The following is a 23,878-nucleotide window of genomic DNA, read 5'->3' on the forward strand; positions in this document are numbered from 1 at the left end:
ACTCGACGGCACTTAACAACAACAACAATACATAAAGTTAAGGAGCTTTGGTAGCGTAGTGGTTACGAGTCGGGCTGCCAACCTGAAGGTTAGCAGTTCCGCGGGAGAAAGATGAGGCGATCTGCTCCAGCAAAGATTGACAGCCTTGGAAACCCTGTGCAAGGTCACTATGAGTTGGAACCGACTCCACGGTACTTAAAAACAACAACATACATGAAGTTAATAACAGTCATTTATTACTGCATCATTTTGTTCCTCCAACTATGAAGTCCTTGTGTGGTGCTATAGAATAAATAAGCACTGGGCTTCAATGTAGTTTGAACATAAAGTACAGCAATTTAAACTCACTATCATCTCCTTAGAACCCTACTCAGGATTGCTGTGAGTCAGAACCAGCAGGACATGACATTTCACAACAACAACAATGTTTTTGTAAAGTGCCTTCGAGTCAATCCCGAACCATAGCGACCCTGTATAAGGTTTCCAAGGAGCAGCTGGTGAGCTTGTACTGCCACCCTTGCAGTTCAAACGGCTTTGCAGTCTGGCATATTATCCAACAGCGCCACACCTTAACTATATATTCCTATTTAGCTAGCTATAGAATTTCAACCCTGATTATAATAGAAATTTCTCATGACTAAAAGAGAATATTTTATCCAAGTTACATCGTAAATATTTGCTTGTATTTGAAAGCATACATGCAGCTATTTAAAAAACAATATCCTTTTAGTATTGTTGACATTGTTACATTGATAATTACAGCATTAGCATTTCCCTTAACACAGTAATTAACCATGTTAACTTCAGATATGCCAAAAATGATTTTAAGAAGCGATTTCAACTATATAACCAAAGACCAAGGTCTGAAATTTGACTTTGTTTTCCTTTGAAAGAGTAAATTATTGTGAATATTTTCTGGCTTACAAACCCCTAGGTGGTCAAGCCTCTGCTTGTCCTTTTTCATTTTTGAAACATTTTCCAATGGCTTTGTCTTTTAGATTCAGCTTCGGTGTCTCCTCCTCCATAGCTTTTTCTGTCCACCTGTTTTAATTGTTTATATGTCTGAGTCTTTTTTTATTTTTTCCATTCATTAGAATACAAGTTATATTGGTAATGTGTGAGTGGATGCATACCACCAAGAACATGCTATATAAATTAGCTGCTTAATTGCTGAATTAATGCTTTAAAATGTATAAACTACATCACTACTTCCGTTGTACTTACATATATTTTTGTCAGAACAGACATCTGAAAATTAAATGATAATGGTCTCGTCTCACCCTCCCATATTCGTTCATTTATCTGTTTATTACTGGTGATATCTTTCTGTGTTCCTTGCTTTTACTTTGGTTTCAGATGTTTTCTAATAAGTAGTTATGGGGAAGTTATAAAACATAGTCAAATATAATCACTTTCAGTTAATAGGTAGATTGTTTCACACCCACTTCTGTTACATTGTTTAAAATATCTAGTACTAACATTAAATCATTCAAATTTGTTCTTTTTGTTTTGACTAGTTTTTTAATACTCTCTAATACTCTCTTACTAGGGAACAAAAAATGGTCAAGAAAGTGGAGTTGAAATAGGAATTGACACAATTCAGTTTGGTGCTCCAGCTTCCAATGGGAATGAAAATGAAGTTATTCCTGTGCTTTCTTCGGATAAATCTACTGACAAAATACCTGAACCCAAAGAACAACGGCAGAAGCAGCCACGGGCAGGACCTATCAAAGCCCAGAAGGTAACTATCATTCATATTCCATATAGAATGTTATGAAGGTCACCAACACTTATGGTAAGCAAATATCAGTATAACAGTGACTTTCATTTTTAATAAACGTCTTTGGTTACAATGCATCCTTGTCATTAACGTTTGAATTTAGCTTCCAGATTTGAGTCCAGTAGAAAGCAAAGAACATAAACCTGGTCCCATTGGAAAGGAACGGTCATTAAAAAATAGAAAAGTAAAAGATGTCCAGCAAGTGGAGCCTGAAGGACAAGAGAAGTCAAATCCTACTACAGGCAGAAACACAGACCCTGTCACAATAAAGGAAAACAAAGCCGTGTCAGAAATGTCTACTGAAATAGGAACAATGATTTCGGTGTCATCTGCAGAATTTGGCCCTAATTCAAAGGTAAGCAGCAATTATGTTCTCAATTGACGCAAACTATGCCTAAAATAAGTTACAAAATATCAACAGTATATATTGTAAGAATTGCTGAATATAATTCCATAAACTATGTTGTTAAGTGCTATTGAGTTGTTTTTAAGGAGCAGCTATTTGGTTTGAACCATTAAACTTCGGGTTGGCGGTCCATGGACAATATGGGTTATATCCTACAAAGAACGTTTTATTTTATAATGTACATAAGTCATTTGAAAAATTTTCTATAATGTAAATTTACTATGTGTGTGTGAATTTACTCTTAAATCTACTTAAAATGAAAAATATCTACACAAGATTGGAATGCTTTCAAGTTTGTAGACTTTGAAATAATTGCTATTTATTACTTAAAGAAATTTTCTTTATTATAAGAGTTATTGTTGGAGTCTTAATCATGCCAAATGTTAAGATTTTTAAGTAAGGTAATAAAACAAAAATCAAAAGTTACGAATCATCCTTTCCTAAACTACAGTATAGGCAGTTTTCTTCCAGAGTTAGACTATAGGAAGTAATTGACTTGTATGTAGGGGGGGCTGTATTAGATAAAAAAATCTTATAGTCAGTATAACACTTGGGAACTGACAGCTGTGGGAACAGCATATTTACTTGCCATTTTATGTTTACGCCAGACTGTCCTTGGGATTAAGAAGGAGCATATCCTAAAACCTAATTAACTGTGATACCTTCAGATAACTGACTTTTTAGTTCGTTCATCCACACTGAAGTGAAACAAACAGTAGTAGAAACTACAGATTGAACATGGGAAATACAGAAAAATTTAGTAATCCTCAGAAATATTTGGTATTTTTGACAACCTCTTTATAAATCTTTGCAATTCATTTTTTAAAACATACAGGATCCCACCAGCAGCTTTTCAGTGGAAGACCATGTAATTTTAACCTACTATTGACTGATAAATTAAGTTTGAGTGAGGTTAGATCTCCTCTCTTTTCTCCAAAACAGCTTAACAATTGTGAGATGGTCGTTAGACAGTGGTTCCGTTTAAAACATTTTTTCTATTACTGCTCCACAGGAGTCGGTAACAGACTATACTACACCTTCTTCTTCTCTGCCTAACACTGTGGCTACTAATAATGCAAAGATGGAAGATACATTGGTTAATACTGTAAGTAATCAAGCTGATTCATGGCAAGTTTGGATAGGAACTTACTATCTAGTACATCATTTTAAGTTGTACTTATTATGGGGTCAATATTTGATTATTCTCAGTGAAAGAGTTGGTAGCACATTTGTTTTTAGGAACACTATAATTACCAAAGACAGTAAAGGCTGGTTTTATTGTATATGATTTTTTTCTTGAAAGTCATTGTTTTCCATTCAAAATCAAGATTTGTAATGTGTCATTTCCTAAATTCTAATCCCATTAAGCTGGCTTTAGTAAGAATTTTTGTTCTTTGCTCTCATTCTCCAAATTTAACATTTCATTTGGTAAGTGATTGTTTTAAATGAAACCTTTACCAAATTTGATGAAACCTCACTGACTTAAACTGAAGGAAAATTAGTATTTTCACATACTCAGATATTAATCTTTTTTTGTTGAATCTCAACAACATTCCTGTTGTGAAGCTTGAGCTATAATGCTTAAGTAGTTTAAAAACTCTTAAGTGTTTTATTATTGTTGTTGTTGTTGTTGTTGTTAAGTACCATGAATTCAGTGCAGACTCATAGCGACCCTGAATAGGGTTTCCAAGGCTGTAAATATTTACAGGAGCAGAAAGCCTCATCTTTCTTCCTGAGGAGGAGCTGGTAGTTTCGAACTGCTGCCCTTGTGGTTCACAGCCCAATTCCTAACCACTACGCTACAAGAGCTCCTTTTTATTATTATTTTTTTTATTATTAGGTGGTATTAAGTCATGCTATGAACAGGGCCATACTTTCCAGAGCAGCCTTTTTATAATTAAAGATTGTGTTAAAAGTTAGTATAATTCTTCATTTCATCTAGTCCACTGAGCAACAGATGAAAAAGCATAAGCCCAAGAAAATTAGATAGCCTGCGTGGTCACACTGTATAATTTAGAAGAGCATATTAGAAGATACTAGCATGACTCCTATTTTGTGAAGCAGGTATGGAGGAAATCTGGACAGCTGTTCACTTTTTAAATATTGCCCTCTATAATAAACAAAAGGAGCTCTGGTAGCATAGTAGTTACGAGTTAGGCTGCCAACCTCAAGGTTAACAGTTTGAAACTACCAGGGGTTCTGCGGGAGAAAGATGAGGCATTCTGCTCCCGTAAATATTTACAGCCTCAGAAACCCTGTGCAGGGTATGAGTTGGAACCATCTCCATGGTACTTAATAACAACAACAACAACAAATAATAATAATAATAAGCAAGGAGTCCTGGTGTGGTGCTGTGGGTTAATGCGCCAGACTACAAAGCTGTTAGAACTTGCAAGGTTGGTGGTTCAAGCTTACCAGCTGCTCCTCAGAAACCCTATACAGGGTCGATATACATTGAAATTGACACGACATCATAATAAGCAAGGAGTTCTGATGGAGTGCTGTGGGTTAATGCGCTGGAGTGGTCCAAGCTCACCAGCTACTCCTCAGAAACCCTACACAGGGTCACTGTAGGTTGGAACCAACTCTACAGCACTTAACTAACAACAACAGTAATAATAATCAAGGACTTCTGGTGTGGTGCTGTAGGATCAGCAGTTCAAACCCACCAGCTGCTCCTTGGAAACCCTACACAGGGTCATTAAGAGTTGGAACCAACTCCTTGGAACTTAGCAACATAATAAGCAAAAGCTATCGCAGGCAAATGTTCATCATACTTTAAAAAAATATATCTTCTGCAAATAAATATTTGAACGTGTCCCACAATGGGTTTTAACTATCATTTTGATGATAATAGTCTTGATTTTTGTCTTTTTATAGGTTGTTTCTCTCCCCTCTAAGCCTTCTGTTCTTCCCCTAGCACCTAGTATAAAGAATTGTAGGGGCTGATAAAAATCATTTAAGAAGGGAAAAAAGAAAATCAAACCCATTGCCATCAAGTCGATTCTGACTCATGTATTGACCCTATGGGACAAAGTAAGGTTTCCAATGTTATAAGCTTTGCAGGAGCAGACTGCCATATTAAGAGTTATGTAATTCAATTTTTATAGTCTAGCTAAAGAACTCTTAATATGTAACTATAGAAAAGAAAGAGAAAGGAATAAGTCATTCACTTTCTCTTGGTGATAGCACACCTATTTCAAGAGCCGATTCATGTAACCCATCTGGGGGTGTTATAAAACCCTATTTATCCTCTGCATTCTACCCTTCTTAATGCTTCAAATCTTATTTAAATAATGGAAAAACTTAGGGGAAAAAAAGACTTTGGTCAATGCTGATGTCTAAATTAGATTATCAAATATTGAAATTTTAATTGTGATGTCTTTGCTTCATTTGAAAAACAGAATATATGTAATATGTAACTTAATTTGCTAAGGCGTGTAATTTCTGCCAAACCACCTTCTGAAAATACCATTTACGAAATGGGAATAAGGAAGAAAATACCCAGATGAGCATTTTAAAGGTTTATGTATGATCTGTAAGACTTCATGTAATGACTTACTTGTACCTACACACTGCCATTGAGTCTATTCCAACTCACAGCAACCCTATATGTTTCTGCAATTAAATCTTACAGTAGCTTCTAACCTTGTGGTTAGCAGCCTACTGCCTAACCCACAGCACCACCAGGGCTCTTTATGACTTGTACAGTAGTGTCAGTTTAGGGGAAGAGACTCAGTCATATATAATTGTTTAGGGGAAGAGACTCAGTCATATATAATTGAATAGTCTACATTTCATTGTTAGCAGTACATGTAACAACATATGTTTGAAAACAAAGATCATTTTGAGTGAGGCAGCGCTAAATAATGGTCTCAGTGTTGCTTACTTGTGCCAAGTGTGTGGTGATTCTGAACTTATTTACTACATTGTTTTGAGGGGTGGGGAAATTCCATTGTCATTTAATTCCATTTTCCATGAACTTTTTGATATTCGATATTTGAAGCTCTTTTGGAATATTTCTTCTCTTAATATATTTGAAGGTTCTATTTTATATATGGAAGTTCTGTCCTTTTTTCTTAAAAGATGCTTGTCCTCTTTATTAAGGCTTAATGTGCTTTCTTAGGATCATAACTATATTATTTAATGGTTAGTCTTGAAGAAAGGAGCTCTGGTGGCGTAGTGGTTATGAATCGGGCTGCGAACCGCAAGGTCAGCAGTTCAAAACTACCAGCTGCTCCGTGGGAGAAAGATGAGGCTTTCTGCTCCCGTAAGGATTTACAGCCTTGGAAACCCTGTACAGGGTCGCTATGAGTTGGAACCGACTCCACGGCACATAACAACAACAAGTCTTGAAGAATTGAATGTAGGTGGGGTTTTTGATCATTACAGCTTAGATCTATATGAACTTCCATTAGGTAGTTCATAGTATCAGAAGTCTCTGATTATCTATAGTATCACAAATGATTACTTTCAAGTCCTCAAGGAACCCATTATTACACCTAAAACTTGAGTGTATCATCAAAATCAAATTAATTTTAATTTTTCACTGTGTTAAATGCCAGTAGAAGAACCTGTGGATCTCATAAATGGTAGTAATGGTATTTCTTAGAGCTTTGCTACACGTAGTGTGGTTCATGGAGTAGTAGCAGCAACATTACCTGGGAGCTTGCTAGAATCTCGGGCCCAACCCCAAACCTACTGAATCAGAATCTGCATTAAACAATGTTGCTAAGGTTATTCCTATACATATTAAAATATGCAAGGTATTGCCTTCAAATGCACACCATTTACTTGGAGCAGACTCTTTGTCAATTCATGCATTAAAAGGCAGATAGTAATTCTCATTAGAAGTTTTACCCAAGATGTCAGTTACTAAACACTACATGAAGTCCTGCTGTGTGGCACTGTAGGATAAGCACTGGACCTCAAGGTCTGTTTGAACGGTAAGATCAATAGTTCAAACTCACTAACCTCTCCTCGGAAACCCTATACAGGGTCGCTACCAGTCAGAACCTACTCAACAGCACTTAAAAACAAAAACACGTTGATTTTAAGTAATTAAATAATTCCTGTTGGTTCTGATGGGGAAAAAAAAAAAATCACAACCATAGAGTACATGAGTGTTAACTTTAATGAGGCTTTTGTAGCAGACTTAGTTAGATTGTGATATGTATTGCCTGCCTTTTCAGGTGCCCCTGCCCAACACACTTCCCCTCCCTAAGAGGGAGACTATCCAACAGAGCTCCAGCCTAACTTCAGTTCCTCCCACTACTTTCAGTCTCACCTTCAAGGTAGGTATCTCTAAGGATCCTTGATTATTGCATGCAAGGGGTCATAAATTAACATTTTTTTTAGGATGCTAGTTTTATGTAGTAAACAACACTGAGTTGGAGAAATGGAATGGTGCCAAATTTGTACTTTAAAAGTCTTTTACTGTTAAACACCACTTAGCAATGGCTTGACATTGTAATATTTAAATTGAACTGGCAAATGATTGATAATGAGTGTTTATAAAGGTCCAAAAGGAGACTGATTTGTTTGTTTGTGTTTTACTTATTTGCTTTAGGATTAGTTAGTAACAGGCAGACATACAATCAACTGGGAATTTGTCACATACATTTATTTATGTCATTGGTGCTGTTTGTGCAACTTTATATGAGCAGTTACATAATCCATAATAGCTGGACTTCCTGATGCTGTACTGATTGACATGATATGATGGTTATGATCTCCAGGGGAATGAGAGTTCAATTGTTTTATAAGTTTGAGACAATGAAATTTTATAAAAGAACAACCTCTGCTTTGTGCAATTCCTGTTCTGCCCTTACTCATTTGTTACTGTTTAGTCCAATTCTCGTTCAGCTTTTATTGGGGTTTTTTTTTTGTGTGTGTCACTTGAATGAGTATCCCTATCTTTGTTTCTTATGTCTTATAATATAGATGGGTTTTTTATCATTATCCAATTAGGAATAATATAAACTCTAATAAGCAAATATGTGTTCTTTTTTCTCTAAGTTGGTTGTTAATTCTTCATAAAACCTATAGACCTTTGCTTTTCATTTCAGTTTGCACATTTGTAAAGATGGCATGAATGTGACACCTGACCTTCTGGTTTCACCAGGAACAAGGAAAATCAAACTGACTCTTATAGGAATGAGCTCTTAGGCATGCCTCTAATTTTCTGCCTTGTCACCCAAATCTGATATAACCATCCCTCCCAAAGCACTCCTCGGCTAGGTTTGATCATTCATTGCAGTGACCACACAGAACTCAGATCATTCAAGTATGGGGTTCACTAGGTAGGTTCGGGATATAGTTCTTTTTTGAGGACATCTTCCCAACCATGCCACAAGCAGACATCTCTCTGGCCCTTGGCCTGTGACCAGCTCAAGACAATGTTAGGAAGCTCCTTTAGTGCTATTGATAAAATGCCACAATAAGCCCCAGCCTGAAGGTACTTAGCTTTAGCTCCTCCCCATTAAATACATTTCAGAAGTGCGCCTCCTGTCCAGAGGCACACAGTTTTACTTGCTCTGTATCAAGCTTTGGCTCTTGGTTTTGCTGTTATCACACCTTTGCTGTTACAGCTCTGTCTCCTGGGTCAAGGCAGTTCGATGCTTACCAATCTTTGGTCCAAATGACACACCACACTCCATACTCTTCTAGATGGTAGTGAGATCCTCCTTCCTACTTCTGAGATGGTTCATTTTATACCTGCATTAGAGTTTCAAATTTTTACGACCACAGTTAGCCATCTTAATATCATCCTGTCATCATCTTTCCCACCTTCTCGTACCCAGACCCATCAGGGAAAAAGGTGGTTTGGTGGAAGTTATAAAGACTATGGGTAGAAGTGCCACTTGAAGTAATTCACAACACTGCAACACTCTTAAGAAGAAATATTGTATATTTAGAATTAAGATCAATTTAAATTGCATTTGCTTTAAACTTCTTCTAGTTTCTTTATTTTTACTACTTCATTATTCAAGCATTATAAAAAGTAAAATTTTGTAACATGGCCATTAATAGTGCCGTTTGGTGGTTCCAACTCATAGTGACCCTGTGTAGGGTTTCCTAGGTTTTTCAAATCTTTGAGGGAGCAGAAAGCTTCATGTTTCTCCCACAGAGCAGCTAGCAGGCTCGAACCACAGACCTTGTAGCTTACAGCCTGGTGCTTATCATGTTGTTGATGTTAAGTGCCGTGGAGTCAGTTCCGACTCATAGTGACCCTATACAGGGTTTCTGAGGCTGTAAATCTTTACGGGAGCAGAAAGCCTCATCTTTCTCCCATGGAACAGCTGGTAGTTTCGAACTGCTGACCTTGCGGCTCGCAGCCCGATTCGTAACCACTATGCTACCAGAGCTCTTTATCATAAGGGCCTCAACATGGCCCTTACTGACAGTATATTTTGTCAAAGGAAGTATAGTTAAGTAATTGTACTATTAGTTTCTTCGAATTTCTAAAAATAGAAGCTTTAAATTATCTTAAGAAATGAAGTTAAGCCAAAATGTATGTGACCTATATTATGCAAGGTTTGTTGAAACCTTTGTATTTTCAATACAACCTAAAAAGTTGCTATGAAAGATAATGTACTTTATCCATGTCCTCTAAATAATACAAATCTCAGATGGTGTTGTGAGCTGTAGACTTATTTCCAACTCCTATTGACCCCATGTGACAGAGTAGAGCTGGCTCCATAATAATGTTCTCAAGTTTGTTACCGTTTCTGTAGCAGAGCTGAGCTGCTGGGTGAGTTCAAACTGCCACCCTTAGGGACAGCAGTGCAGCAGCCAGCCATTGTTCCACTCACCAAAGCGCCTTGAAAAAATTCCAGGACAAATGGAAATATGGCTAACTTCCTCAGTTGTTCCCCACTCAGCCTCCAAAAAAAGGTATTTTAAAGCAAATAACATTCAAAATCAAGTTGAGAAAAAAAAAGAAACTCAAGTGAACATCAAAGTGGTCTGTCTTTTGAACTGATAATAATAACTTAAGTCACTTATATTGTGAGTTGCATTATGTGTATTGTGTGTTTTTTAAAGGATGCAGCTTAGAATAATGTGAATATTTCTCAAAGTTTTATGATTAAAATAGAGCTTTAGAGTTTACTACAAGGATCCAAAATATTCACTTTTGAAAAATGTTTACTTCCTAACAGTAATATTAAAAACATTACTCATAAAAAGTAATCTCATGTAAGTAACTACAGTAGAATTTTATAGATTACCCTAGATGGTGGTGTTAGGTGCTGTCAAGTCAGTTCCAACCCATAGTGACCCTGTATAGGGTTTCCAAGGAGCAGCTGGTGAGTTGAACAGCTGACCATGTAGTCCAAATAGACCTTGAGATGTAGTACTTATCCTACCGCGCTGATCAGATGATCATTTATAGTCTGGTCTTTTCCTGTTCAAGTAGACACAGGATATTTGAGCATCTGCACCCTTCAATTCAGAACTCACAGCCCACATGTAGGTGTTGAGCACCATGTGGCTAGTCCAGTTTGAGGTGTGCTAAAGTGTGAAATACACATTGGATCCAGATTTTTAATATTATATACACTTAACTCAATTTTATGTTGATCACCATTGAAATTAAAATACTTTTGATATATCAGTATGCACAAAATACTGTCAAAATTAATTTCTTAGATTTTACTCTATTTAAAATTGTTTGGCTGATAGAAAATCTAAAATTACATAAGTGAATTACTTTTATGGCTGCTTATGAATACTGCTATTATAAATAGGAGACTAGAGCCAAAATCAGAGTCAGCCACAAATGCAAATGACTACAGTAAACTACAGTTTGGGATCTGCTTGCAAAATATGAAACCTACCTAGTTGCATTGCCTTTTAAAGTACTTATGAGCCTAACAAAACAGCGGATCAAAAGATACCTCTTGTCTACCATTTGAGAAGCAATAGGAGGGCCTTGGGTGTTTAATAAGGGCCTTTAGGACCCTTCCTATTACGGAGACAAGGCCTCAAATATGTCCTAAGAGAATCATAATACTTGTTTCCTTGTTCACTGCTAAAGGTGGGGTTTTGTGTAGGCTTCTGTTTCTGTTTTGTTTTGTTTCTCTGATCTGTTTCCCATATCACAAGCACATTTTCTTTAGAGCTTGTGTAGGGTTTCAAACGCTGAATTTTCTCCAGTGAAATGGCTGGAGAGTTCAAATCACTGACCTTGTGGTTTGCAGTCCAGTGCTTTATCCTACAGAGCCACTACTTATATGCTGTAAATATATTCATGAATAAGTTGTTAAGTGCCGTCGAGTCGGTTCCAACTCACAGTAACCCTGACTAGGGATTTCAAGGAGCAGCTGCTGAGCTCAAACCGCCAACCTTGCAGTTCAAACCGACTTTGCAGTCCCGTGCATTAGCCCCACAGCAGCATACCAGGAGTAGAGCATGAAGAGGAGCAACATTATGACAGCATCTTAGCCATAATCAAACACCTTAAGTGGAATGAGTTACTGGGCCTGGGGGTATAGGACCATAGTACTGGAGGCACTAAGGTTAATTGGCATAATATAATAACATAGTTCACAAAGACAGTGATCTCCATCCTTCTTTAGTGAGTAGCAACTGAAATGGTGAAAGAATTTGAGTGACCATCTGTGGTGCAACTATTGGTGGTCTACCTGTCCGGAGCAAAAAAGAGAGAAGAAAATCAAAGACACACGGAAATAATTCATCCGGAAATAATTCATTCAGAGGACTGATGGATCACTTGAACATCAGTCTTCATGTAACCTGGATACGAGAAGAACTAGATGGTACCTATCTATGCCTGCCAATCACTCTGAAAAGGATCCCATTAGTGGGTCCTGGTTAGTGTATGAAAAATATGAGGAACAAACTGAAAAATGTAAGACTAGGCTTACTACCATCAAGAGAGAAAGGCACGAGTGGAGTGTGGGATCCTAACCAGAAAGGGGGCAATAACAGAGGCAGTGACATAGACAGAGCAACTGAGGACTCTAGGCCTATGGGATGAGAAAGGCCATGTACCTGCAGGCAAGAGGCTGGCTACAAAATGTGCCCTTTGGACATTTAAAAGAGTATATATTTTCATTGTATTTTGTGTACACCAAAGGGTCGGGGGAGGAAATAGAGGTAAATATTGTTAACTGATGGAGATTAGAGAGGATTGTAATCATTGCAATGAAAACAATATAATTTGTTGAGTGTAAAAATGATTGTTTGCCCGGTAAAGTATCACTCAACTCACAATAAAAGCTTCTTTATTTAAAAAAACAAAAACAGGCTTTATGCTTTTATACAGACTTGTGAAGCCCCCTTTAGTCAGTCTTCAAGCCTGGAACCAAACTCACCCTAGTGGAACAACTTTAAGTCAAACATTAGACAGGCCTGTGAGGTGAACTAGTAACATCATGGAGGTATGCACTCCTTAGAACAATCAACCATATGATATTTGCCCAGGGATAAAGTTCAGAAGGTAGAAAGGATGAATAGAAACAATAAACACAAGAAAGAAGTAAGTTGTAATTAATGTCTCTAAACAAAACGTATGAATTGTTAAATGGAAAACCAATTTTCTATGTTAAAGAAAATCCTCTCTTGGTTTCAGTAAAGGAGCAATGAATGAAGGTTGAAAGACCATGGGTCTTAATCATTTATTTTTGTGGTTTTGAAAGGTATTTGGGATTTAGAATAAATAAGGATACACAACATGTATTGACATTGTTGGTTTTTATTTTTAAATTATGTCCATTTTGTTGCAGATGGAATCTGCACGCAAAGCATGGGAGAATTCTCCAAATGTAAGGGAGAAGGGATCTCCAGTAACTTCCACAGCACCTCCAATTGCAAGTGGAGTCAGTAGTGCCAGTGGACCTAGCACTGCTAATTACATTTCCTTCTCAAGTGCATCAGTGCCTCAGATTCCTGTAGCTTCAGTAACTCCTACCACCTCATTATCAGGTATAAGGTTTTTGTACCGTTACTTTAAATACTTTGGATTATTTATAACTTAGGATTTTCTCCTATTTACTACCCCATAAAAATAGTATTACTTATAACAGATAAAAGATGAGATCCTGTCACTTTCGCTTCCTCCCCCAATTTTCCCCATTCCCACTTTTAGTTTGTTGTTAAGTGCCCTCAAGTCGATTCTGACTCACAGCAACCCTATAAAGGGTTTCCAAGGAGCAATTGCTGAGTTTGAACCTGTGACCTTTTGGTTCAACCTGACCTTACAGTCCAAGTATCACAGAATGTTTTGTTTTTCTCTTTTTACTCTAGGAAAGTCTACCCTTTTACCATATATACAACCATGTTTCTTTTATTGAAAACAAAAATTTCATTTCAAACTTTTGCACTATTAATGACTTTCCAAAATGGTTCCAAAGCATTGAAGACTCTTCTCCACCACATATAAAATATATCCAGCAGAGTATACTTTTTTTTCTTACTGACTCACATTTAGTGATTATAGTATTGGTTTTCAGTATTTTGGCATACTGTTCTCGTATTAGTATGCCTTTAGTTTGTACTACAGTTGCTTTGATGTATGTTATCTGAAGTCAGTATTTGCTCTTAAGACAGATCCAGAGATTATTATACACTGCATTATAATTTCAAATAAACAACACACCTTTAGAAAAAGTCTTCCAGCTTTATGAGCTGAGTTCTATCATATCTATGCCAGGCTTTTATTAGGCAGTCAGATATTTGCCGATAAATGAATGAAGGTTAAAATAGTTTCAGGCTATAACAATAAGGTTGGTGCTCAGCCTTCTTATATTGTGAGTCTTATATGTTGTTTGTTATTTCTTGGATTTTATAATCTTTACATTTGGTAACAGGAATGGATTTTTGGCAGGAGATAAATGTCTGATAATCATAAATGAGTGTAAACAGTAGCTTTTCAGTTTCTGCTTGCTGTTTTGAATTATGTACTCTAAGCACCAGCATTTTTAATATTCCATATTTCCCCTTATTCTGTCCCTCCCTCAAATGCAGGAGCTGGTACATACACTACCTCTTCTTTGAGTACAAAATCTACTACTACGTCTGACCCTCCTAACATTTGTAAAGTGAAACCCCAACAGTTACAGACCAGCAGCCTGCCTTCTGCAAGTCATTTTTCACAATTAAGCTGTATGCCTTCGCTTATTGCCCAGCAACAACAGAGTCCACAAGTCTACGTGTCTCAGTCTGCAGCAGGTAGTATTTTTAGGGTTAAATATTCAGAACTGAAGCTTTTTTAAAAAATGCTTATTTTTCTTTAGGTCTTTCCAATTTAAAGTTACTTGTGTGCTTTGCAGAATTTTTTCCATATAAAGTTGAATGCTCTTTCTATATTTGATAAATATTTTAGGGGTTTTGGTAGATGTTTCTTATGTATATGTTATATATATATTACACAAATTGGTTTCAGTCATTTGTAAAGTTATTTGTGCACTTGACATAATTCCATTAAAAATTGATTATCTGAAAAAGACTAGCAAAGAAAAACAAAAATTGTAAAGGTAGTAGGGGTGGGGTAACTTATCCTTCTAAATCATCATAATATTATATAAGGTAAATAATCAAACATTTGAAAAATTATCAAGCTTCAGTAATGATGTAAATTCAAATTAAAAGAACAACGAAGGTATTAGTGCCTTTCCATTTGGAAATATTAGGAAAATTGATAAAATTTGGTATCTGCTTATACCCAGCATCGATACGGATATTTGTTGTGTGCTATTGAGTCAGTTCCTACTCATAACAACTTTGTATAGCATTTCCAAGTCTGTAAATATCTATGGGAACAGAAAGCCTCATTTTTCTCCCCTGGAGCAACTGTTGTTTGCTGTGCAGTTAACAGTCCAACACATAATTCACTGCACCACCAGGACTCCTCTATATGGATATGTTGTTTTTGTTAAGTGTTGCCAAGTCAGTGCTGACTCATAGCAACCCTGTGTAGGGTTTCTGAGGCTGTACATCTTTGCAGGAGCAGAAAGCCTCCTTATTCTCCAGTGGAGTAGCTGAGGGATTTGAGCTATTGATTTTATGGTTAACCAGCCTAAGGCCTAACCCACTACACAGTGGTGGCTAACTAATAACAATATATGAGAAGCTCTCCAGAACGTGTTAATGCGTCAGACTGCAAAGTCGTTTGAACTGCTCCTTGGAAACCCTATAAGGGTTGCTATGGGTCGGCTTCAACTCGCCAGTACTTAACAACAACAACCAGAAGGTGTTATCTAAAAAGTTACAAAACAGTATGAATTTCTTTTGAAATAATTTGGTAAATTTTAGTTGGTAAAATTAAAAGTGGAGTGAGTTTGCTACATCAAAGGGTACGTTCATTTAAATTTTTTAACAGATAATGTGAAATTTTAATAATTTTATAATTGATTGGCAGAATGTGATTTAAGGGTTGGGCTGCTAACCAAAAGGTTAGTAGTTCAAACCCACCAGCCCTTAGACACTTTTCCTGCTTAACATGTGGTATCCAGCGTGGCAGTCTTCTTCCAAAAAGATTTACAGCCTTAGAAATCTTATAGGGTAGTTCTCCACTGTCCTATAGGGTCACTGTAGGTCAGAATCAACTCCACGGCAATAGAATGGGGTGGGATATTCGTTTTCAACACAAACATGTACATGCTATCTGGCTGTGAAGAACTATCCATTTAAAATGTGCTGAATGTCTGAAATGTAATTGTTTGTCTTCCCTGGGGACCAGTAACACAAATCCCAGCATTCTATATGGACACCAGCCATTTATTCAATACCCAACATGCACGATTGGCTCCACCATCCTTGGCCCAGCAACAAGGCTTCCAACCTGGTCTTTCTCAGGTAAGTATCAAAAACTTGTTTTTTTCTGTGTCTTTGTTTTTTCTCTGCATTTTTGTGTTTGCAATAATTATCTTGGATTATAAATAATAGACCATCCTTGACTCCGTGATATTGTGTAAGTAAATTTTAGATGTTTACACTTGGTTTTATGTTTATTTGTTTTTTAACTTTTTATTGTGAATTGAATGAAGGTTTATAGGGCAGATCATCAGTTTCACATTCAACAAATCATATACTCTGCTTCATTATATGTTATGGTTTCAACCCTCTCCATGCACCACCAGTTAACAGCATTTACCTCTGTTCACTCCAACCACTGCATTCCTCCATGTGTCCCTTGTCACCCTCATCTTTCCTCTTCCTACCTCCCTCCAGTTGTATATGCCTGTCCCGTCACCCATGTCAATGCGAGTGTGCTCTTTAGAGCATGTGTAAAAAAAAAACAAGCAGGAATATATAATCATTTAAACAGCTACAGGGCACCTTCTGCAAGCCTGCCTCCTGGCCATCAGCACACAACACAGCCTTTCTCTTTCCATGAGTCTAGAGTCCTCAGCTGCTTTATCTCTCCATGCCATCCCCTCTGCCTCCATCTCTGGTGTCCCTGCTTCTCTGGTTAGTGTCCCACGTTCAGCTCATGCTCTTCTCTCTTGATTGTCCTAAGGGTCCTCTGTTCCTGGAATGCAAGATTAACTACCTCCCCCCTTTTGTGTCACAGCGTTACAGCTGTGACAATTGCATTTAGATATGATAAAACTCCTCACTATTAATTGGTGAACCCCATCTCCTTTCACCTGACCCATCTAGACAAGCGGAAAACTATTCAGTGGGGATTCTACTTTTCCCCTGCATACGCTGAAACTAAACTCCCTCTTGAAAACTTGTAAGCCAGTCACTTTGTGCTTTTTAGCACCAACGCACCCCACCCCCATTTTAGTTAGCCAGTGTCTATTGCCCATCCTGTCAACCTTGTGTAGAGGTTATAGGTTTGATCCTTGATGTGAAGACTCCACGTGTTTTTAAAAGGAAGCTGATAACATTTTTACTCTTTTCATGACCCAAAAACTTTGTTTTCCAAAATCTGATTTGTGCATACAGTGTTTGTATACAACATGTTTGTATTATATGTATATTTTTTCATTGCATTACAGCCAGCTTCAGTCCAGCAGATTCCAATCCCTATTTATGCACCATTGCAAGGACAGCATCAAGCTCAACTGAGTTTAGGGGCTGGGCCTGCTGTTTCCCAAGCTCAGGAATTATTTAGTTCTTCACTTCAACCATATAGGTAACTACTTTAAAGTGATGTTTTAAATGCTGAAAGCAATATTAATATTCAGCCATCTTGTCATAATTCATATTTGCCCCCTTTGTTTCCCCATTGATTATTTGTCATTAACCCCAGCCTCTAATTATTTCAGCCACCTTTATTGAACCCAGTTAGGCTTCAGAGCTTCTTTTTAAGAAGAGGTTAACAATATCCCATGCCAATTAAAATGTGCAGAAATTATTGGTTAAGACAGAATTGAATTGCCCTGAAGGGTTTCCGTGGTTGTAAACCTTTAAGAAAGCAGACTGTCACATGTTTCTCTCATACAATGGCTGGTAAGTTCAAATTACTTACCTTTCAGTTAGCATCTGAATGCCTAACCACCGTGCCACTAGGGCTCCTTTTTCTGACTGCTAAAAACTGTAAATTCAGGTTCCCTCTGGGTAAGAGCTGAAACATGGGGAGTTAACGACAGTCAGTTAGGGGATGGAGAATAGTATGGAATGTCATAGAGAAGACAAGAATGACGAAGAGTAGAAGTGGCAAGTGTGCTCTATGGTATAGGAAAAAGCATTCTTTTGAGAATTCCCTGAGACACATACTAAGTTATTGTTACAATTCAGAAAGTAATCAAATGAAAACTGTTCTTTACTGAACTTCCCTTATGTAGGATAGGTATTTAGGAGCTCTGGTAGCACCATGGGTTAAGCATTGTGCTAACTGCAAGGTGGGTGCTTCAAACCCAACTCAGAAGAGAGATGAGGCTGTCTGCTCCTGTCAAGATTTACCGTTTTGAGGATAAGTGCATGACAGCAAAACACAAAGTCAGAGGTTTGAGCCCACATTTATTCTCCATGGGAGAAAGATAAAGATTTGTATTCAGAAATCCTAAATAGGGTCGCTATGTGTCAGAACCACCTTGAAGGCACTTAACAACAATAACCACAATCCTACAAATAAATGGCAGAGCTTGGATTCAACTTGTGTCCTTGTTCTCCAACTTACTATGTGTGGGGGATGGGCTGCGGAGTCAAAAGGTAGGGGCTTCAGCCATCCACAAGAAAAATAAAGTGCCTTAAGGTCATCTAATTTAAGAAATCTGGAAAGCTGTGCATTTGCTTTTGAAAATTTGTTTGATATTTTTTGAAGTGGTTCAGATAGAATTTCCATACTTTATAGGTTAAATTTGGCATCAGTTAATAAAGCTTTTAGATTACTATCAATGTAATGTAAACTTTATCAAAAGAGAATATAGATCATTAGTAAACTTGATCTTTATGGCTCTCACATTTTGTTTTTTGATTATTCCTCTTAGGATTATTTTTGAAATTTGTGGTAAAAATAAAGCTTTGAAATTTATAATCTAAGAACAGCAATCATAATCTCACAAACCAGTAAGCATGACTAATTAGTGATTAGTCTTTATAGCCATAGGAAGTGGAATGCCAGTGCATTGACAACCTGTATTTATTATCCTCATTTTAACATCTGTCTTTGGAAGGCGCATCTTTAAGATAATTTAGACCAAAACAATTCTGTAGAAATACAATTTTAAATCAATACTACTAGGATAAATATTTATTCATTTCAGTGTTTAAAAAGCATAGATTTGAGCCCTCCACTGCAGAGATGATACTGCTGTCTGGGTATAGACTATAGCCCAGCATTGTTTTCTGTTATTGCTGTTGTTATTTTTTTAAAGCTTTGTGGATAATCCTAATATACAACCAGGTTGAAAACTGAAGTCATTTGGGATACTTTCTCTTAGTTTTCCAGATTCCAAATGCAGTTAACTTCTAACACAAGCTTTTTCTCTTCAATACTTTCATAGATCACAGCCAGCCTTTATGCAAAGCAGTCTATCGCAGCCATCGATGGTTCTTTCTGGCACTGCCATCCACAACTTTCCAGCTGTCCAACACCAGGAACTCGCCAAGGCACAATCAGGTCTTGCCTTTCAACAGACTTCAAATACTCAGCCTATTCCAATCTTGTATGAACATCAGCTGGGTCAGGCATCAGGACTAGGAAGTTCCCAACTAATTGATACTCATCTTCTTCAGGTAAGGAAGGGGCTAAAACCATGCACTGATGTGGTGTTTCTGAGCAGCAGATTATTTTAAGGAAACGTGTTTCAAAGCGAAATTATTAAAGACATAATGAAAAACTAAGCTCTTCCTTTTTTATTTGTATTTATTTTTTTAAGTTTAATGCTGTAAGATTTCTAGAGATTGCTTTAAAGTCATAATGGTGACCTCTGAATTGAAAAGTTTTTCTCTCTGACTACTATTTTCATGTAAAATTCTTCCTAGGCAAGAGCAAATCTTACCCAGGCTTCAAATCTATATTCTGGACAAGTACAACAGCCTGGTCAGACAAGCTTCTATAATACTGCCCAGTCACCGAGTGCTCTCCACCAGGTAAACTATGGCATGGTAAATTTCCTCTAATTTCTTTGATATTATTATTATTTTGAATAGCGTTTATTATTTGGAAATTTAAATAGAACCAAGATGGGGCATAGCTTAGTGATTTTTCAGACTGTTCTCTGAGATGTCCTAGAAATTTTATGGGAGCTTAGGGGTCACCTATCTCTTAACTACTTTTGATTGCTATTTTAGAAGGTGCCAGTTCATAAATATACTCAGTTAGATTAAATAAATAAATAAGGTTAAATAACTGGAGAAGGTTATTGGGGGGGGGAGGGGGGCGTTAAGCGCTCATTTTGCTGAGACCTGAAAACACTATAGGATGCCTATGTAAGAATGTGTGATACACTTAAATTACATTCCCATTATCAAGAAACATGTGCGACAAGGTTGTATTCTTTCACCATGCTTATTCAACCTGTATGCTGAGCAAATCATCTGAGAAGCTGGGTTCTATGAAGAAAAACGTGGCATCAGGATTGGAGGAAGACTCATGAACAACCTGCGATATGCAGATGATACAACCTTGCTTGCTGAAAGTGAAGAGGACTTCCAGCCTTCGGTATGGATTTCATGTCAATGTAAAGAAAACAAAAATCCTCACCACTGGACCAATAAACAACATTCTTATGAATGGAGAAAAGATTGAAGTTGTGAAGGGCTTCATTCTTCTTGGTTTTTAAAGTGTTGAAGAGCAAAGATGTCAGCTTGAGGACTAAGGTGCGCCTGACCCAAGCCATGATATTTTCTTTAACCTCATATACATGCGAAAGCTGGACAATGAATACGGAAGACCCTGGAAGAATTGATGTTTTTGAGTTCTGGTGTTGGAGGAGAATATTGAAAGTGCCACAGGCTGCTAAAAGAACCAATAGATCCGTTTTGGAAGAAGTGCAGCCAGAGTGCTCTTGGAGGCCAAAATGGCCAAACTTCGTCTCTCATACTTCGGACATATCATCAGGAGGGACCAGTTGCTGGAGGCTGTCATGCTTGGTAAGGTGGAGGGTCAGAGAAAAAGAGGAAGACCTCCAACGAGATGGATTAGCCAAGTGGCAGCATCGATGGACTCAAGCGTGGCAACAATAGTGAGGTTGGCCCAGGATCAGGCAGTGTGTCAGTCTGCTGTTCATAAGTACCTACTCGATGGCACCTAACAACAACAATAATTTTGTTGTTATTTGATATATATTGTGAATATACTCAAAGATGGTCATAATTATTTCTGTTTTATAGTTTCACCTCTCAGTACCTACTCTGTTGTATTCAGTAAATAGAATGGAGATAGTCACTAAATAAAAGATGTTTCAGTATACTGAAAATTTATTTAAGAGCTATGCAACTAGATGGGGTCCTGGTATGGCACTGTAGGATAGACACTGGAGAACTAAACCATAAGGTTGACGGTTCAAACCCTCCAGCCACTCCACTCTTCAGAAACACTATACAGGGTCACTATCAGCCAGAACTCAGTCGCACATAACAACAACGCAGCAACATGTATATAGTTATAGGAATTTTCATGCAACCTGTATAAGCAAATTGCTGAGGTTCCTATGTGCTTGTGTTTTAGGTTACAGTACCTTTGCCAGCCTCCCAGCTTCCCTTGCCTAATTTTGGATCTACAGGGCAACCTCTACTTGCTTTACCTCAGACTCTTCAGCCCCCGTTACAACATACCACCCCACAGGCTCAGGCTCAGAGCCTTAGTCGTCCTGCCCAAGTAAGCCAGCCTTTCAGAGGATTGATCCCTGCTGGAACTCAGCACAGCATGATTGCAACCACAGGAAAAGTAAGTGAAGAGACATTTACACAGTTTACCAAGGGTTTAAGGCCATATGTATAGATGATACGCATAGTGTGTGTTCTACAAAAATAGAATATATCAGATTCTACCACCCTTCAGGGTGGTGAAAAGTATTTTTAATGTATATGACCCCCCTGGTTTTTACTTAATAATACTTCACAAATTTTGTACAATTGGATGTTATATAGTCTCTTAGACATTTTAGCCACAAATTTGGCCGGATAGTTCCATGATATTTGAAACCTAAAAGTTGTACTAGGATTCTTTGTCCGCTGCTAAATTAAGCTTTCTTCATATTGTTGTTAAGTGCTGTCAAGTTGATTCTGACCCATAGCAACCTTGTATAGGATTTCCAGGGAGCAGCTGGTGAGCTTGAACCACTGACTTTATAGTCTGACGCATTAGCCCACAGCGCCACACCAGGACTCCCTTCTTCATATATATAGAATATTAAATATAGCACTTAGGTTATAGAGTTTAAGGAATGTTACGTTTATGTTTTTTTTCTCAGACATTTATGTTTTTTTTCTCAGATGTCTGAAATGGAACTAAAAGCCTTTGGAAGTGGCATTGATATTAAACCAGGCACACCTCCAATCAGCGGTAGAAGCACCACACCAACATCTAGTCCCTTCCGGTAAAATGGGCATTTAAATTTACTTACAGAATTTCAAAATAATTTGTTTTAATATATCACTATGTGAAGTACAAAAGGAATCAGTAAGACATTCTGGTAGTTTTATCTAAAATTTAGTGCTATATTTTTAGAATATTCAGGGCAGATCTGTCTAGTATCCTTTCTCACCTCTGTTCCATGTCTCTCGGTTGTAATAATGTAATAATGTTTGGTAACTCACCTGGGTAGATTTTTATCAGACACAAAGTATTTGGGCATTGTCTGTAAAAAACTTAACGGCACTGCTGTACTGACCAGTGTTGGCTTCTTTCCAAGGGCTACTTCCACAAGTCCAAATGGGCAGTCCAGCAAAATGAACAGCATGATCTACCAGAAGCAGTTCCAGTCTGCCCCTGCCACTGTGAGAATGACACAACCATTTCCTACACAGTTTGCACCCCAGGTGGGCAGATATCAGTGAGAATGGGTATTATAATGTCTTGTAAATGATACCATCCTGGTGAATTCTCTGATTTTATCATCTTGCTACACATTAGCCAGTTTAGAAGCACAGTTTTCATGAAAAATAATTTCTGACTTTAAATATGTGACATTCAGATGTATTCTCTGCAATTTGTAGCGAGACACAGATAGTAATTGTATAGTTCTAAAGCAGACAGATACAGTCAAAAGATTCCCCACACAGCTCTGATAATCCTTTTCAGTCCTATTCCTTTTATCTTGAAGAAGTTGACTTTTCCGAGAAGGGTCCCAGTGCTTAAAGTTTTCTAGGTTTGAAACTTCTTAAAAAAAAAAAAAAAAAAAAAAGATACCTGTGCATTTTGAGGTGATATTTCCAAAAGGTGTTGGTATATAAGAAAGTTGACTTCTCTCTTCCTTTTGCTGATCACATTGAAGGACTAACTGAAATTGATAAGAACGTTCATAAATTTCATTTAGTTCCTAAGAAAACGTATTTGCTGAATTAATACTGTATTTATTTAATGTTCAGATTATGTTTGATATAGTTGTATGCCTTCTGTACAATTGTATCTTTTTAAAAAGATACGCTAATTAAGAGCCTTTCTATCCCCTCTTCAGAATTTGCAGCTGAGATGTTAGAACCAAATTAAATGCTATACATAGCATGCTTTGCCTGATTTTTCTGCTAGGCTACCCATGCAAGGCCTGTGTGTTCCTTGTCTATTAACGGAATGGCACAATCCATACGCTTCCTTTCAATGGCAGACTGGGCACAGATTTACTCTGGGATGAGCCAACCTAGTTTAGTTGGCTTTTTTTTTTTTTTTTTTTTTTTTTTTTTTTTTTTTTTTAACAGTTCAATGTTGTATGTTTTGTTTTTTTCACTCAGATTCTCTCTCAGCCTAACCTGGTCCCTCCATTGGTAAGAGCCCCACATACTAACACCTTCCCAGCGCCTGTTCAGAGGCCACCAATGGCACTGGCCAGTCAGATGCCTCCTCCGCTGACCACAGGCCTCATGAGCCATGCTCGTTTGCCACATGTAGCCAGGGGTCCTTGTGGATCACTATCTGGAGTCAGAGGTAATCAGGCCCAGGCTGCGTTGAAGGCTGAACAAGACATGAAGGTTAGTACAGCATTAACAGCCAACAGAGCAAGAGTCTGTCTCTGAACCATGTCTTAAGATGCCTTTGGACCCATAACCGTATATCCAGGCATTCATTGTCTTAGCAGACATAACTGAGCTAACTACTTTTTTTTATTTCCTTT

General features: G+C 37.5%; 1 protein-coding gene across 1 annotated transcript in view; it reads left to right on the top strand.

The window, feature by feature from the left end:
* Positions 1 to 23,878, top strand: part of PRRC2C (proline-rich coiled-coil 2C) — a 69,387-nt gene that overhangs the window by 43,368 nt on the left and 2,141 nt on the right. Inside the window, exons 20-32 of the mRNA XM_006872646.1 lie at positions 1,550 to 1,741; positions 1,884 to 2,135; positions 3,199 to 3,291; positions 7,379 to 7,480; positions 12,938 to 13,136; positions 14,178 to 14,381; positions 15,892 to 16,007; positions 17,159 to 17,295; positions 19,109 to 19,340; positions 19,590 to 19,697; positions 21,277 to 21,495; positions 22,044 to 22,147; positions 22,463 to 22,589. Coding sequence (XP_006872708.1) covers positions 1,550 to 1,741; positions 1,884 to 2,135; positions 3,199 to 3,291; positions 7,379 to 7,480; positions 12,938 to 13,136; positions 14,178 to 14,381; positions 15,892 to 16,007; positions 17,159 to 17,295; positions 19,109 to 19,340; positions 19,590 to 19,697; positions 21,277 to 21,495; positions 22,044 to 22,147; positions 22,463 to 22,589 — 2,085 coding nt within the window. The remainder of the gene's footprint in view (positions 1 to 1,549; positions 1,742 to 1,883; positions 2,136 to 3,198; positions 3,292 to 7,378; positions 7,481 to 12,937; positions 13,137 to 14,177; positions 14,382 to 15,891; positions 16,008 to 17,158; positions 17,296 to 19,108; positions 19,341 to 19,589; positions 19,698 to 21,276; positions 21,496 to 22,043; positions 22,148 to 22,462; positions 22,590 to 23,878) is intronic.

Source organism: Chrysochloris asiatica, unplaced genomic scaffold (assembly GCF_000296735.1).
Source record: "Chrysochloris asiatica unplaced genomic scaffold, ChrAsi1.0 scaffold00207, whole genome shotgun sequence".
Classification (NCBI taxonomy): domain Eukaryota; kingdom Metazoa; phylum Chordata; class Mammalia; order Afrosoricida; family Chrysochloridae; genus Chrysochloris; species Chrysochloris asiatica.